At 40.6% G+C, this 16,930-nt stretch overlaps 1 protein-coding gene across 6 annotated transcripts in view; it reads right to left on the bottom strand.

Moving 5' to 3' along the window:
* The window catches only part of Chrm3 (cholinergic receptor muscarinic 3), a 447,113-nt gene that overhangs the window by 232,134 nt on the left and 198,049 nt on the right, over positions 1-16,930 (bottom strand). For all 6 annotated transcript variants that reach the window (XR_012910410.1, XM_075970225.1, XM_075970223.1 and 3 more), the window contains one exon: positions 1,462-1,523. Coding sequence is in view for 2 of the 6 variants with exons in the window: in XM_075970223.1 (XP_075826338.1) it covers positions 1,462-1,523 (62 nt within the window). In the remaining 4 variants the exon portion in view is untranslated. The remainder of the gene's footprint in view (positions 1-1,461; positions 1,524-16,930) is intronic.

Raw genomic sequence — 16,930 nt, 5'->3', positions numbered from 1 at the left:
TAGATGTTGAACATAAAGACCTAGTGTGAAGGCTCTGAATCAGCTTGGACCTTGCTTGAACCTGAGTGTCAGATAACCCCATAAGCTCTGCCAAGTCAGTGCATGAGTGTACGCGTGTGTCTGTGTGTGCTCGTGAGTGTATGTGCACATGTGTGTATGTGTGTGTGTAACCACAGCCTCTTCAGGGCTTACACCCATTTTCTCTTTCTGCTCCTGACCCCTATGACTCTGCTGCATTTATCTTTGAGATTGACATAGGAGGCTACGCTTCTCTATTAGGATCCTGAAACAGAAGAAAAGGAAAACCTTTCAAAATCAATTCTTCCTAAGGAAGCCGTCTTTAGGGCTCTAACCCAGAGCCCACTGGCTAGAACTGGATCAAACAGCTAAAGTAAAGAATGGTGAAGAGATGGGATGGGATGCTGTTTTCTCCCTCTGAGACAAGATTTCCTGAGGCAGCCTGGCTGACCTGAAACTTATTGTGTAGCCTAGACTGACTTCAAGTTCATGGTAATCATCTCGCCTCAGTTTCCTGAGCACCAGAGTTATAGATGTGAGTCACCATGCCCATTATAATGTGAACATTTAGTTGAAATGCTTTGCCGTCCTTCACAGCATCAAGATTCTGCCAGGAAGGAAACATGCATTTGGGATAGGATAGTATAACAGTGTTTGCTGGATAGAAAAAAAAATATTGTCAGCAGTAACATGGAAAGAAAATTGTGCTGTCTCACAATCCTGCTCTTTCTTTATGCTCACAATCTGGATTTGGACCACTTGAACAATGACAATATAAATCAAAGGACAGTTCTTACACTTAGGAGATTTGCAGAAGCAGGCTACTGCCCCAGAAGTTATTCAAGAATCTATACAAACAGTGATCTGTTTGCACAAACTAAGACACATGCTGGTAATTCAATATTCTGCATTCTGATGTTGTTGAGGTAAATTATCTATCTATCTCTATCTATCTATCTATCTATCTATCTATCTATCTATCTATCTATCTATCTATCTATCTATCTATCATCTATCTCCATCTACTTATCATCTCTCTCTCTCTACACACACACACACACACAAACACACACACACGTATTTAAAATAAAGTCAGCTCGTTTCAAATTTCTGTTAGCATGCCTTTACTTTAAATTTGAATCAGATGAGGAAATGACACAGTGTTATTTCTGCTAAGGCACAACTGAGCAATTGAGAATGTCTGCATAGTCATATTGAGACGCACACAGTCTGGGAATCAATGGGGACAAATTGTAATGGCGTGTATGTTCAAAGACGCCATGGTGAAACCTATTATTTTGATGGGGAAGAAGTGATGCCCACAGCAGAAAAATTAAGTTGTCCCTAAAACCAGCTCATAATTTATTTTTCTCATTGATCAGCTTAAAGACCAAGCCATCAATTCCCCTTTCAAGCAAAGAATCAACTAGAAAAGACACTTACCTTACTGTACCTTTGTTGAAGTTCGGAAGGTCCCGTGCTTGGCCGCTAGTCAGAACGCAGCACTAGAAAACAACAAAACGTGGTTAACAAAAAAACAGGACCATGGGAAGATGAGGCAAACCGTTAAGAAAAATATGATTCGAAGCAACATAGAGAGTTTTAGAATGTCCAATTGGAAGTGAATCGAGGCTAAACATCCAAGTTATCAGCAATGAGGGCACAGGGACTCAGAAAAGCTAAGTTATATATCACTGGGGGCTGGGGAGATGGCTCAGTAAGTAAATTGCCTGCCATACAAGGATGAAAACCTCAATTCCATCTTGAGAATTAACATTAAAAAGCCTGGCATGATGGTGCATACCTGTAATTCCAGAACCTTGAAGGTAGAGACTGAAGGAGTTCCAGAATTTCAGGCCAGTGAGAGAACATATTAAAAACAGGAGGGGGTGGGGGCTGGGAAGAACTGAACCCAGCTGGATCCTGGTTTTGCAGCTTCATCCCTCAAGTCCCCCTAAGCTCAGGTTGACAAAGAGGGTCACTAAGGAAAGTGAGAAGGATGACATTGCCCTCCCTCCCTTTTCAGCCCTCCTTATTTTCAGAGGGAAGTCATGTGCCTAATATCCCAGAAGGCCCTGCATTCCACCATGCCTCGAAACATTCAAGAATAAACTCCTGTAATTGTGGGGACCAGACATGAAAATCTAAGTCTGGACAGGTCATCCACAGAAGTTCTTTACTTCCAACCTTTATAACCTGGGACTCTGACCATTGATTAATTTAAATAAGAGGCCCAAGTCACAGTAGTTTACCTGATAGCAGGAAAGAACCACAAGCTGATAACCCAGCCCCCACCCAAGGGCAGACCATTCAAAGGAAATGCCTGGCATTCCAACTGCTGTAGATAGGATCACCTGCCAGCACACCTCACCAGGACACTCTTAGACAAATGTCAGCCAATCAGGGGTCCTGAACCTCAGGGACCCCTTACCTCCAATTCTAATTGAGCTCAGGGCTCTCCAGATATTCCAGTATGTTGGACACGCAGAGAGACCGAGTTTGCAAACTTGATTAAAACAAAGGCTCTTTGCTTTTACATATGGGACTCAGTCTCCTTTGTTGGCTTTTGTGGGGACCCCGCATATTTGGGTATAACAGTAATGACCTCATGAAGAGTCCCATCTCATAGGAGGAAACAATGAAATACTAAGGCCACCCCTCTACTCCATTCGGATGTAGCACTCGCATTGAAGGTCTAGCACATGGGCCAGAACCTTAGAGAAGTGACCTGGTTTACTTTCAGTTGTGGTAAACATGGAGATCAAAAGCAACATGGGGAGGTTAGGTTTTACTTCATCTAAATTTTTTTTTTTTTTGAGGGAAGTTGGGGTAGGAACTAAAGCAGAGACCATGAGCAACACAGCTTACAATCTTGTTCCTTACAATTAGCTTAGCTACCTTTCCTAGAAGTCTCAGGCTTGCCTGCCCAGGAATGGCTCTGCCCATAGAGGGTAGGCCCTCCCATATCAATCAGAAATAAAGAAAATGCCCTACAGACATGAAGACAGGTAAATTTGCTGGAGGCAGTTTCTCAATAGGAACTTCTTCATCCTAGGTATGTCAAAGTTTGTGGCAATTTGCCAAAACCTATCAGCACATGAAGCACTTTTTTTATTAACCTAATTTTTAATGATTATGTGTATGGAAGCTAGAGACCAATCTGAGTGTCATCCCTAGGAACACTGCCTACCTGGCTTGAAGTTCATCAGTTATGCTAGGTAAGCTGACTGATAAGCCCCAGGGATATGTAATTCTCTGTGTTCCCCAGTTCTGGAGTTACAAGTGTGTACCAGCACATCTAGTATCTTCAAGCAGAGAACAAACTCAGGTACTCGTGCCTATGTGGCAAGTACTTTATTGACCGATCGATCCCCCGGCCCTAGCCCTGAAAGCACCGCTTTTAAAGGTTATTCAGGCAAAGAGAAGGGTACTGTGGGAGAGCATAGAGGAGCCTGTGGGTGCGAAGGATGCTTCTGTGAAGGAAGTAAAGGAAGCAGGCATCACAGAGAAGCAAATGGGATTAGGCCTGCACTGAAGGAAGAGGTGAGAAAGAGGACCTTCAAAGGGAGAAGTCGGCAGGAACCTAGGGTCACACGCAATGGACTTTCTCAGCAAGGAAGAGGGAACTGAGCAGCAAACTCTACAAGTGTGGCCTGTAACAACAAAAGCTCAGAGATGGATAGCAAAGTTTAAGGATGTTCTATAGCAACTGGGAAGTGTAATTCGTAAGTCCACAATAGATCTGCATTGTGTTCGTTTAAGTCTGCAAGGAATGGCTGGAGAAAAAATGAGAAGATATAGGCACATGGCTACTTTGAGAATCACTTTTCACACCTTTGGATGTCTGCCCTCTGGACCCCTGCTCTTCCTTTCCTTGGGCCTCCCCCTGCACCACCGATCACATCTGAAATGTACAAATCATTATGGATCCTTCCTTTCCTGGGTGCCTTTAAGTGAGAAGAATGTGTGACCAAAGGAAGGGTTGGGGCTGAACATTCTATGACATCCACTCATTTTGCATATAGGGAAACTGAGGCTTAGGTATGGGTAGCAGTTAGTCTGCCGCAGCCTAGACCTAGAATCTAGTTCTGTTTGAGTGTTCTATGATGGAGGAGGGTCATCTTTCTATCTGTTGATTTCATTGGTTAAGCAATTAAGAAACTACTTGGCCCTCATAGGTTAAAACATAGGTGGGTGGAGTAAACAGAACAGAATGCTGGGAGAAAGAAGCTGAGTCAAGGAGTCACCATGATTCTCCCACTCCAGGCAGGCGCAGATTAAGATCATTCCTGGTAAGCCAGCTCATGGGCTAAACAGATTATTAGAAATGGGCTAGTCCAGGTGCGAGTGTTAGCTGAGAAAAGGCTAGATATAATGGGCCAAGCAGTGTTTAAAAGAATACAGTTTCCGTGTAATTATTTTGGGCATAAGCTAGAGCTAGCCATGTGGGTGGCCGGGTGCTGGGGACACAGCCCCGCTGCTCCTATTTCAACAGTTCTACCTTTGAATTATCGTACCTGCTACATAATCACTAGAACTTTTGTGTCTTCTACACAGCAACATCTCCTTGGAAATGAACATGTATACCCAACCACCTAAACACTTCCACCCCTTCTGGAGATGTGGTCCAATGACACTTTGGTGGGAGGAGGTGGTATTTCTTTTCCTCATCAGCATCTACTAAGCAGTTTCTTTGTGGCACACGGATGAGCGTGGAGCTCACCTGCCATGGCTGATGCCCTCTCAGAATCCCACACTGTACTACATGCATGTAGGGCCATGCTTCACTTCTCAAGTGGATCCCGAAGGCTGGACTCAAAGGGCAAATGCATAGCAGGGTGATTGTTTTCACATGCAGACCAGCCATCTCTCTAGGTGATTTCATTAGCACGCAGGCCGATCATCTCACAGTGCTCTGCCATCTCCCACAGAGCAGTGACTGAGCCAGTGCCCACCATTTGGATTTCATTGTTAAGACTGGTTAAGTCTGACAGAGCAGACTTTGGTTGACACCCTCATCATGTTTGTGTAATTTAAAACCAGGATTCCTAACTTGCTGACATGTTGGATCCAGAGAGCTTCAACAAGTCAATACACGGCCAAGAAAAATGCAAATTTACACATTAATATGACAATAGCCCACAAGGAATAAAGCATGACATTTTCTGTTGATGTAAGTTGCTAAATGAATTTGGGAGCAATTCCTGAGGCTGAAGACCTGAAGTTTCTCCAGAATCAGTACAGCAAAGTATTAATTTTGAAAACTATCAAAGGTGCTGACTTCCATCCTGGCTTCAAATTCATTGTATTGCCAATTAATTGTGCATGGAATTCACTTATGAGTAAGCTTTAAATCTTGACTGTAGAAGATTGGTTTTTGTGAATCTATGGTTCAGAAGGTTACAGACTTAGAGAATGACTGGTGATGTCAAGATGGCTGTCTTAATTATGTGGATAGCTGAACACAGAAGGCCACAAAGCTGGGGACAGAATAATAACCACGGAAGGGTAGAAGACATATTTCTTTCCATGGGACTACAAACTACTCCTTTGATTGACAATGTCTAAGAGTTAGGCTGTTCTGTTCTCTTTTGAAGTAACAGTCTTTTTCTGGATTTACTAGGAACTGCGTGAAGTTGCAATTCTGGACTTTCAGAATGATTGTCTGACAGGATTTGTTTCCTTAAAACTTTCCTAAAAAATCTTTGCTACTTTTAATTATTCTGAGGATACACACTTCTCTTATCTTTAAAAAAGACACAAAGGATCAAGTTAGATGTTCCTTCTTTTTCTTTCTTTTTCTTTTTTTTTTTTTTACAATTTAAGTGGATGATAAATGAGTCCCTTGTCATCTGAGTTAGACAGAATTAAACCTGCACACAATCTTGAAATAACTGGGCTTAATTAACTAATTTAACTCTTGAATTCATCTGAAATTAGATACTGGACCCTTAGAGATAATCAAAATATTCCCATTTTAATTTTCAAAGTTTGCTAGACTACTTCATTTGAAGACCAAAATAACAAGTACTTTGGTGAGATTGAGACTGAAAGCCTTTCTACGGGTATATGATAAATATAGCCCCCAAACTCAGAGGTTAAATAAAACCCATTTGCATTACATTCATGTTGGTGATCATGCAGAAATTCGCCCTTTCCCTGATCTGTCTATCATCTCCTGTCTCATCAGTCCATTCATAGTATGGGAGACAAAGCAATTTAGAACATGAAATGATTTTTTTGGGCGTGTATGTGTGTATGTATGCATGTGCATATGAAAGCAAGAGGTCAACTTTGGGTGCTGTTGCTCAAGTGTCACTCACCTTGTACTTTTGACACAGGATGTTGTTAATCTCTAGGGATCCTCCTGTCTCCACCTTTCTAGCTCTGTGATTAAAAGAGGCTTCTCATGTGGGTGCCAAGGGTGGGAATCCGGTCCTTAGGCTTACACAGAAGGCACTTTATCAACTGATCAACTGAACTATCTCTCAAGCCCTAAGATGGTTCTTGCTTGTTTTTTTTTTTTTTTTTTTTTTTTTTGGTTTTTCGAGACAGGGTTTCTCTGTGGTTTTGGAGCCTGTCCTGGAACTAGCTCTGTAGACCAGGCTGGTCTCGAACTCACAGAGATCCGCCTGCCTCTGCCTCCCGAGTGCTGGGATTAAAGGCGTGCGCCACCATCGCCCGGCTCCTAAGATGGTTCTTTCAATAAAACAACTTCATATTAGAGAACCTAAAATAGCAGCTGGCAAAAGGAGCTGGAAGAGTTTGGTCATTATTTTCAATTTGTAAATGAAATACATAAATCCACCACTGTCCCAAAGTATAGTTCAGTAAGTAAATGACATGCTTGCCACATCCCCTTTTTTATTAAATGCCATATGATATTAGTAGGAACAACCATAACAAATCTTTACCAAAATTTTGTTCTAGTATGTTTTCTGTTGCTGTGATAAACATCATTGCCACGAGCAACTTGGGGAGGAAAAGGCTTACTTGACTTAAGGTTACAGTCCATCATTGTGGGAATTAAAGACAGGATCTTGATGTAACAACTGGAGGCAGGAGTGAGCTCAGAGACAACAGAGGAATGCTGCTTACTGGTTTTCCTAGATATCTTTCTTAGATAACCCAGGATTGGTTGCCTAAGGATCATACTACCAATAGTAGGCTTTGTGTTTTTATGGAGATAGGAAATGTGTATCCTTAAGAGAGTTAGAAAGCAGCAAAGATTTTTTTTTCAGCAAAGTTTTGAGGAAATGAAATCTGTTAGATTATCATCTTAAAAGCCCAGCGTTGCTACTTCACGCAATTCCTGGAGTCACCATGGGTAAAGCCAAAAGAGACTATTATTTCAAATGTGGACATCAATTAGAAAATATATAGATTTCATGCAACATGAAAAAAATTAAAAATTTAATGAGGTAGCATAGGACCTTATAAAATCAAAGTATTAACTAAGCTTATTGGCTGCAGCAGGCAATTAAATGTTACTTCAATTTATTTAATTTACTTTTAAAAGGTGCAAGAAAAACTGAGGAAGGAGAAACTTGGCATAAACACACACATGCGATTTTGTTATCTTGTCATTCCCATCTTTAATCTCCATTCAATTTCTTATTCAATTCTACTATGTACAAATATCAAATGGAGGTTGGTTTCAGCTCTGATTTTCTTTTAAATCATAAAGCCCTAGAAAATTGAAGTAAAAAATCTGTATTAGCCCAATTCATACAGATTCTGAGTTCCATTTTTGTTTATATTGAGGTTAAAATGAAATATGAATTTAAGTTGGCTATGGCTGAAGATGAAGCACATTTAAACTTACTCTGTTTACTAACATCCTTCAGTATAAGGATAAAAAAGCCATGGTCATTCTTGTGGATTCACCTGGAACTAAGGAAATTCCCAGGAATCTATAAAGATGACTCAGCTAAGACCAAAAACAATAGTGGAGATGGTGCCTTAACTGCCCTTCCCCGTGTAATCAGATTGCCAAAGGAGACAGATGCCAGAATTTTACCAGTAGGCTCATCCTCATGGTGATACATAGATTAATAGAAATGTGTTAATTTAAGATGCAAGAACTAGCTAGAAATAAGTCTGAGTCATTAGCTAGTGTTGTCATTAATACAGTTTCTGTGTGATTACTAAGGGTCTGGGTGGCCAGGAAGAAAGAACAGTCTCTGCCTTCAAAATGACCTCCACCTTCTGGGGCATGGATACACATAAAACCTTAAAAAACTTTAGAAAAAGAAAGAGGTTTTCTAGACCCACAAAAACAGGACTCAATTGAAGTTTCTTGGTAGCCACATTTTTTTTTTTCCAGATGGCTTTGTTTGCTGGCGGTGCAGCTCCTTTAAGAGAAGGCTTCCTGACCCAACATTAATAGCAAAAATGGTGAGGTTCCTTTAAGTTTTCTTTTTTTTTTTTTTTAAAGGCTGTTTGGATACTCATCTTACTAGACCTGGAAGGAGGTGGGAGGTCCTTGGACTTCCCACAGGGCAGGGAACCCTGACTGCTCTTCAGGCTGATGAGGAAGGGGGAGTTGACTGGGGGAGGGGGAGGGAAATGGGAGGCAGTAGCAGGGAGGAGGCAGAAATCTTTAATAAATAAACAAGTAAATAAATAAATAAATAAAAACAAAATGTAATGTATAGTTAATATAGTCATCTATAATAATCAAACTTTTAATTATGTTATTTAGGTTTTCTAGACATAAAGAGATATGCTTCAGTTAGATAATCTTCAACACTTCAAAGACCTACAGAATATATCATTTAAAAGATTTTAAGAGCTTAGACTTTTCTCGACAGTGAGGCATACATGTCTGTTTCTGGGGCATTGAAGAAACTTGTTATTTGCCTTCAATGTGACAAGACTAGTCATTTGGACAAAAGACTGCTTTTGCCTGGACTGCTTGATGGCTTTCTGTATGAACTGGACAAGCAGGACCCATAGAAAAGTGACTGCTAAACTTTCCAAAAGACAGGATGATCCTCAGGGTTCCTGTTTCATAAAAGGAACCACCAGATATTCTGTGGGACACAGAATAAAGTAAATGAAAAACTGCCAATATAAGCAAAATAGTCTTTCAAATTTCCTGCTTCATAGAAAAGTCTGTAAGATATTATGGTCCTGTGAACTAAAGATGGATGCCCCAATGTTAAAGGAAGAACTTGAGGTGACTGTCCAGGTAGTGAGATATTTCTGTCAATTTTAGAGTTCTGGAAGTTGCTTACAATGCACTTTCTATTTACTTAGGTAATATTATATCCTTCTGGGGTCTTTGATGGAGGTGAAGACTAAATAGTTATAATTATAGTTTTTCTTAGTTATAATAAAAGGTAATTTAGATTCCAAACTTTAGACTTATAAAGATAACATAGATGAGAGGCTATTTTCCCTAGTTTGCCAAATAGGTTAATTTAAGATGTAAGAACTAGCTAGAAATACACCTAATCCATTGGCCAAACAGTGTTGTAATTAATATAGTTTTTGTGTGATTGTGCAGGATCTGGGTGGCTGGGAATGAAGGAGCAGTCTCCATTTACAATGACTACCTTAATTATTATCATAGAAATTTTATCCAGGAATGGATGGAAGCAGATGTAGAGATACACAGCTAAGCACTGGGCTGAGCTTCTTGGAGTCCAGTCATAGAGAGGGATGGATGATAATATGAGCAAAGAGGGGTCAAGACCATGATGGGGAAACCTACAGAAACAGCTGACCTGAGCTAGTGGGAGTTCAATGACTCTGAACTGACAGCTGGGGAACCTGCATGGGACCAAAGTAGGCCCTCTGAATGTGGGTGACAGTTGTGTGGCTTGGGAAGTTTGCGTGGTCACTGGTAGTCAGACCAGGATTTATCCCTAGTACATGAACTGACTTTTTGAAGCCCATTCCCTATGGAGGGATACCTTGCTCAGCCTAGATACTAGAGGATGGGGTGTAGAGCTTGGTCCTACCTCAAGTGATGTGATAGATTTTGTTGACTCCCCATAGGAGGCCTTACCCTCTCTGAGGAGTGGATGGAGGGTGGGGTAGGGGAAAGGTGGGGAGTGGGAGGAGGGGAGGAAGAGGGAGCTGGGATTGATATGTAAAATAAAAAAAGATTGTTTAAAGCAGGATAAAAAAGCAACATCCTAAACCTCCAGCTCCACTTAGTAAGTTAAGCTTTTGAGTATATATTAATTATACAAAGGAGTAGATTTCAGTATAACATTTTCTTATTGTACCAGCTCCTTTTATAGTATTTCTAAGAAGCTTTTATTTTTAATATATGATTCTCTCTGTGTGTGCACACGAGTGCAGGTGCACATGGATCTCAGAAGATGGCACCAGATCCCCCGGAGCTGGAGTTATGGGAGGTTGTAAACCGCCTGGCATGGATGCTGGGACCCAAACTTGGGACCTTTGCAAGAGCACTAACTGCTCCTAATCATTGAGTCATTTCTCCAGCCCCTACAGTGGTGAATATAAAGGAAATTTATAGCAGTGAATATACTATGGGGCCTCCATCTGGACATAACTGAGTTATTTGTTTTCTGTTAGACTTATGACAATTTCAACCTCGGGAGAAAGGGTGATAAGAGGTGGCTAGTTAGTACCACTGAAATGGATGAGGTGGGTTAAAGAAGCAACATAGGTTTAAACAATTTCACTTTTCCTCTTATACTATAAAAGGGCCACTTTCCGCTTGGACCATAAAAGGACTTTTACTTGGTACCATTTGTGACTTGAAATATTCAATCACATGCAAGCCTAGAAGACAAGCTTATTTATATTTATCAGCAGCCTGTGGAGAAAGGATGGTGTGAGGGGTAAGAGACAGACACAGATTATTCACCATGTCTCTGCCTATGCTCTCCTGAACCCTGACCTCTACAGCCTAATTCTAGGCAACTCAACTCAGAAGCAGAATCTGAAAAAAGACTATTAAAACAAAATAATACACAATAAAATTATTATTATAATTTTCTTTTTAAAATCACAAATACCCACTCAAAAGAAAAACTTAAAAGGTCTTTGCTTCTTTCACTCTCATTCCTTGGTGCTAATTACCTGTTTGACACCTGTCGTTCCTTGTGCCCACCTCTGAAATACACCCATCTCCTATACAGTGACAGTGCCCACCTCTCAGACTTCTATATATTTGTCATTCACACAGGACACAGAAGGAATCTTTTTAATCAGTCTACATGGATCTTAGGTGGGATCTGTATGAAAACTGATCTACCTCACTTGGTTGGTCCTTTTGCAATTTATAGAACTAAGGTTTCTTGTTTCTTCCTATTATAAACAATACAGTAATAATAATGTTCATATACGTATGTATACTCATTTTAGCCATGCATTTGTACACTTATGATGCACAAGTTATGGAATATTCACATTTAAAGTTTTGTTGATGCCAATAAACTGTTTATCAAAAAGTAGCTATTTTATTTTCCCTTTCCTCACCACAATTAGATATTATCCCTACTGATCTATATACAACATTATACTCATCAGTTTGTGCAAACGTTTCCATTATACAGTGTCTACAGCTATATACCCCTCTCTCCATGTGTGTGAGCTCTCAGTGATATTGTGCAGATATTTCCATATACAGTGTCTACAGCTATATACCCCTCTCTCCATGTGTGTGAGCTCTCAGTGATATTGTGCAGGTATTTCCATATACAGTGTCTACAGCTATATACCCCTCTCTCCATGTGTGTGAGCTCTCAGTGATATTGTGCAGATATTTCCATTATACAGTGTCTACAGCTATATACCCCTCTCTCCATGTGTGTGAGCTCTCAGTGATATTGTGCAGATATTTCCATTATACAGTGTCTACAGCTATATACCCCTCTCTCCATGTGTGTGAGCTCTCAGTGATATTGTGCAGATATTTCCATATACAGTGTCTACAGCTATATACCCCTCTCTCCATGTGTGTGAGCTCTCAGTGATATTGTGCAGATATTTCCATTATACAGTGTCTACAGCTATATACCCCTCTCTCCATGTGTGTGAGCTCTCAGTGATATTGTGCAGATATTTCCATTATACAGTGTCTACAGCTATATACCCCTCTCTCCATGTGTGTGAGCTCTCAGTGATATTGTGCAGATATTTCCATATACAGTGTCTACAGCTCTATACCCCTCTCTCCATGTGTGTGAGCTCTCAGTGATATTGTGCAGATATTTCCATTATACAGTGTCTACAGCTATATACCCCTCTCTCCATGTGTGTGAGCTCTCAGTGATATTGTGCAGATATTTCCATATACAGTGTCTACAGCTCTATACCCCTCTCTCCATGTGTGTGAGCTCTCAGTGATATTGTGCAGATATTTCCATATACAGTGTCTACAGCTATATACCCCTCTCTCCATGTGTGTGAGCTCTCAGTGATATTGTGCAGATATTTCCATATACAGTGTCTACAGCTATATACCCCTCTCTCCATGTGTGTGAGCTCTCAGTGATATTGTGCAGATATTTCCATTATACAGTGTCTACAGCTATATACCCCTCTCTCGATGTGTGTGAGCTCTCAGTGATATTGTGCAGATATTTCCATTATACAGTGTCTACAGCTATATTTCTCTCTTTCCATGTGTTTGAGCTCTCAGTGATTATGTGCAGATATTTCCATTACACAGTGTCTACAGCTATATACTCCTCTCTCCATGTGTGTGAGCTCTCAGTGATATTGTGCAGATATTTCCATATACAGTGTCTACAGCTATATACCCCTCTCTCCATGTGTGTGAGCTCTCAGTGATACCTTTCACTATTCTTGGAATCCCTTGGACTCTTGTGCTGAGGGGGACAGTCATTTGGGAGCAAGATTTGTCTAGATTCCTATACTGAAAAGAAGAAAAAGACAATTTTCATAAAATATATTTGGTAAGAAAGAAAAAAACTAACTATAATTCAGAGAAATGAGTCTAAAAGGCTTTGTATCCTAAAGTGTGAAAACTACAAAATGCTCCCTTTAGTGAGTCACCCTACGAGGAAAGACAGCCCAGCCTAAAAGTCAGTGCTATTATTTCTCCCATAAAACCATAATGTAAAAAATTTCTAACCCACCAAATGGTTTCCTGTAATCTTTAAAAGCTTATTTTTTTTTTGAGAAAAGAAAAGCTTCAGTTCCCAAACTCCTTAGATTTATAAACAGTGCTATATTTTTAAAATGCTACTTTCCAGTGAACGCTGGTGAGCTCAGGGTTTGGAAATGTTAGTCATCCTTTTCTTCAGGTGACCTTTCTCAAATCCTGGTCCAGGTGACTTTAATTACAGTCTTTAAAGCGCAGCCTGCTCTTAATGTCTCTCTTGCTCAGCGCTTCCCTGTCTCTCTAAGTCCTAGCTTGAGTATGAAGTTCAGGAATAAATATGCCAGCTTTTCAGCGGTTTCGCAGAGCTGACCAAGTCATGGTGTTTACAAGGGTCAAGGAACGGAGTTTTGAAGGGATGAAATGTTCCTGGGGTTTAGATTCTTATAAAAAGGACATTCCTTTGAATGCTCCCAGAAGGAGCTAAAGAGCCATCTTACAAGATCAAGAGGGAAATCTGCCCCCCAGGTCACTGCTCTACAATAGAACAGCCAGACTCAATTCCTGCACTTTGGAGTTGACTATGAGACAGGGAACTATGAATAGTCTTTGCTCCAATTTAAAGTCGGTAGGCAGATTTGCTCTTAAGCAAGCAAATAAAGGTATTTTTCTGTTTGCTATCCACAACCGACTTCTTTGGAGATATTTCTCTTTTTGATTCTTCAAAGTCTTTTGGTTTTATTTTATTTTATTCTTTTTAGGTTCTGCCAGACAACCTTTTATTGCATCATAAAAGCAATACTAGGCAACAGATCTTTCAAAATATGTTCTTACCAACTTTCTGAAATTAAAAACGTATAGCCACATCTATAAGATTTTTAATCATAATAACAAAAAATTAAATACAAACTTTCATATGCAAAATAGATGACTGTAAAACTGGCAACCTCAGAGGCAAGTACTAAATCTCCCTGTGGAGGCATATATATATGAGAAACATAGGCTTAATTTGAGGAGTGGCTTCTGAAATCTAGAGTTTGGGCAAGCCCTCTACAATTCTAGCTATCATACTCAACCAGACCCTGGACAAAACATTTAGGATCACAGTTACTTTAATTCTAGTTACCAGAGCAAGCCAATCTACTTCTAGGTTATCTCATTCAGGATAGTGTTTTCTATTTCCATCCATTTGCATGCAAAATTCAAGATGGCATTGTTTTTTTACCACTGAGTAGTACTCTAATGTGTAGATGTGCCACACTTTCTTTATCCATTCTTCCATTGAGGGGCATCTAGGTTGTTTCCGGGTTCTGGCTATTACAAATAATGCTGCTATGAGCATAGTTGAATAAATGTTTTTGAAGTATGATTGGGCATCTCTTGGGTATATTCCCAAGAGTGATATTGCTGAATCCTGAAGTAGGTTGACTCAATTTTCTGAGAAACTGCCACACTGATTTCCAAAGTGGTTGCACAAGTTTGTATACCCACCAGCAATGGATGAGTATTCCCCTTACTCCACATCCTCTCCAGCATAAGCTATCATTGGTGTTTTTGACTTTAGCCATTCTGACAGATATAAGATAGTATCTCAAAGTTGTTTTGATTTGCATTTCTCTGATAGCTAAGGAAGTTGAACATGTCCTTAAGTATATTTTGGCCATTTGAAATTCTTCTGTTGAGAATTGTCTGTTCAGTACCCCATTTTTTAATTGGGTTATTTAGAATTTTAATGTCTAGTTTCTTGAATTCTTTATATATTTTGGAGATTAGACCTTTGTCTGATGTGGGATTGGTGAGGTCCAGTTGAAGAGCAGAAGGAGGGAGAAGATGAGCAAGGAAGTCAGGACCGTGAGGGGTGCACCCACCCACTGAGACAGTGTGCCTGAGCTAATGGGAGCTCACCAAATCCAGCTGGATTGGGACTGAATGAGAATGGGATCAAACTGAACCTCTGAATGTGGCTGACAAATTGGGGTAGACTGAGAAGCCAATGATAATGGCACTGGGATTTGTCTCTACAGCATGTTCTGGCTTTTTAGGATCCTATTCTATTTGGATGCATACCTTCCTACACCTGGATGGAGGGCAGAGAGCTTTGGACTTCCCACAGGGCAGGGTACCTTACCCTCTCTCAGGACTGGAAAGGGAGGGGGAGGGTTGTGGGGGAGTGAGAGGGAAGTGGGAGGAGGGGAGGAAGAGGAAATTTTGATTGGTGTTATTTATAAAGCAATAAAAAATTTTAAAAACCTACTTCTACTTCTGTCCCAGAAAAAGAAAGTTGCTGTGAGATGAGCCAACACTGTTCTGGGGGTGTACAGGCTAAATTCCTTTGCCATGTTTACACCAACTATGCACAGGCAGTTTTATTCTTAATTAATTATGTGTGTTGTGGGGGGGGTGAGTACCCATGGAGGTCAGAAGAGGCATCAGATCCCCTTGAACTGGAGTTACAAACAGTTGTGAGCGTCTGACATGGTGCTGAGAACGGCTCACCTTGGGTCCTCTGCAGAAGCCATGATTGACTTCACCCTCTCACTGAACCAAACCAAAACTGTCCCTCTTTAACTTGTTTCTGCCAGGCATTTTGTCACAGGGCAATGAAAGTGTGCGATACATTCCCTCAATCACAATCCCACACTTTGGGTTAACTCTGAAGCGTATCATTTTCCTTATAATTGAACATTACCTACTGATATATTTGGGCATCTTTACTTTCAGAATCCATGCGCCCAAAATGTGCCTTTCCACGCACCTTGCTGCCCAGATAGACAAACAACCCAAACCAGAGGAAATGGTAAAGTCAAGCCCAGCACTTTTCAACAGCAGTGCTTTTTTGATACACTGTAGCTAAGACAAAGTTCTAACAGTTAATTAAAAGAAAGGAAACAGTTGTAGGCAGAGACATTCATAAGTGATTCTGTAAGATATGATAGAGCAAGATACTTAGGGATACTGTCGAGAGACAATAGTAATGATAAAACATAAAAGGGATGGTCACGTGGTATTCTAGACACAAAAGAAGGCTCTACGAAACTTTACAGTGGTCCGCTTAGTATAAATGGTCACAGATTATTTTGCCATTGTATCAAAAAAGTGAGGGAAGGTGGTTCTGGAACTCTCTCTTGTAGTGCGTTGCACATAATTATACTTGTGTACCAGGGAGATGGCTCAGTGGGTAACTTGCTTGCTGCACAAGTATGAGGGTCTAAATCTAATGCCCAAGTGAAGATAGACGCAGTAGTGCATGCAGCTGTAATCCTGCAAACCCAGCACTCATAAGGAAAGATGGAGGCAGAAATAAGAGAAAGCCTAAAAGCTTGTTGGACAGCTAGTCTCATATATAAATTAGAGAAGAAACGGCCCAATCTCAAGAGAGGTAGAGGTGATGACTGGCATCCAAGATTGTCCTTAACCTCCCCATGTGTGCTGGGATGTAGTGAGGAGAGCCACGGGCTGTGTCCTGCCACCCCAGCTCCCGGCTGCCTGGCTAGCTTATGCCCCGAAATAATTACACGGAAACTGTTTTCTTTTAAACACTGCTTGGCCCATTAGTTCTAGCCTCTTATTGGCTAGCTCTTACATATTGATCTAACCCATTTCTAATATCCGTATTGCCACTTAAGTGTGGCTTATCAGGATGAGTCTAACATGCATCCATCTCGGAGTGGAGAGTCATGGCGACTGCCTGACTCGGCTTCTTTCTCCCAGAATTCTGTTCTGTCTACTTCACCTACCTAATTTTCTGTCCTATCAGGCCAAGCAGTTTTCTTTATTAGTTAACCAATGAAAGCAACATATAAGATAAAAGACCCACCTCCATCACTGGGACATGCACATACCTACACACACACACACACA

This window comes from Microtus pennsylvanicus, chromosome 4, assembly GCF_037038515.1.
Source record: "Microtus pennsylvanicus isolate mMicPen1 chromosome 4, mMicPen1.hap1, whole genome shotgun sequence".
Lineage (NCBI taxonomy): Eukaryota > Metazoa > Chordata > Mammalia > Rodentia > Cricetidae > Microtus > Microtus pennsylvanicus.
This window is presented reverse-complemented; position numbering and strand designations above follow the sequence as displayed.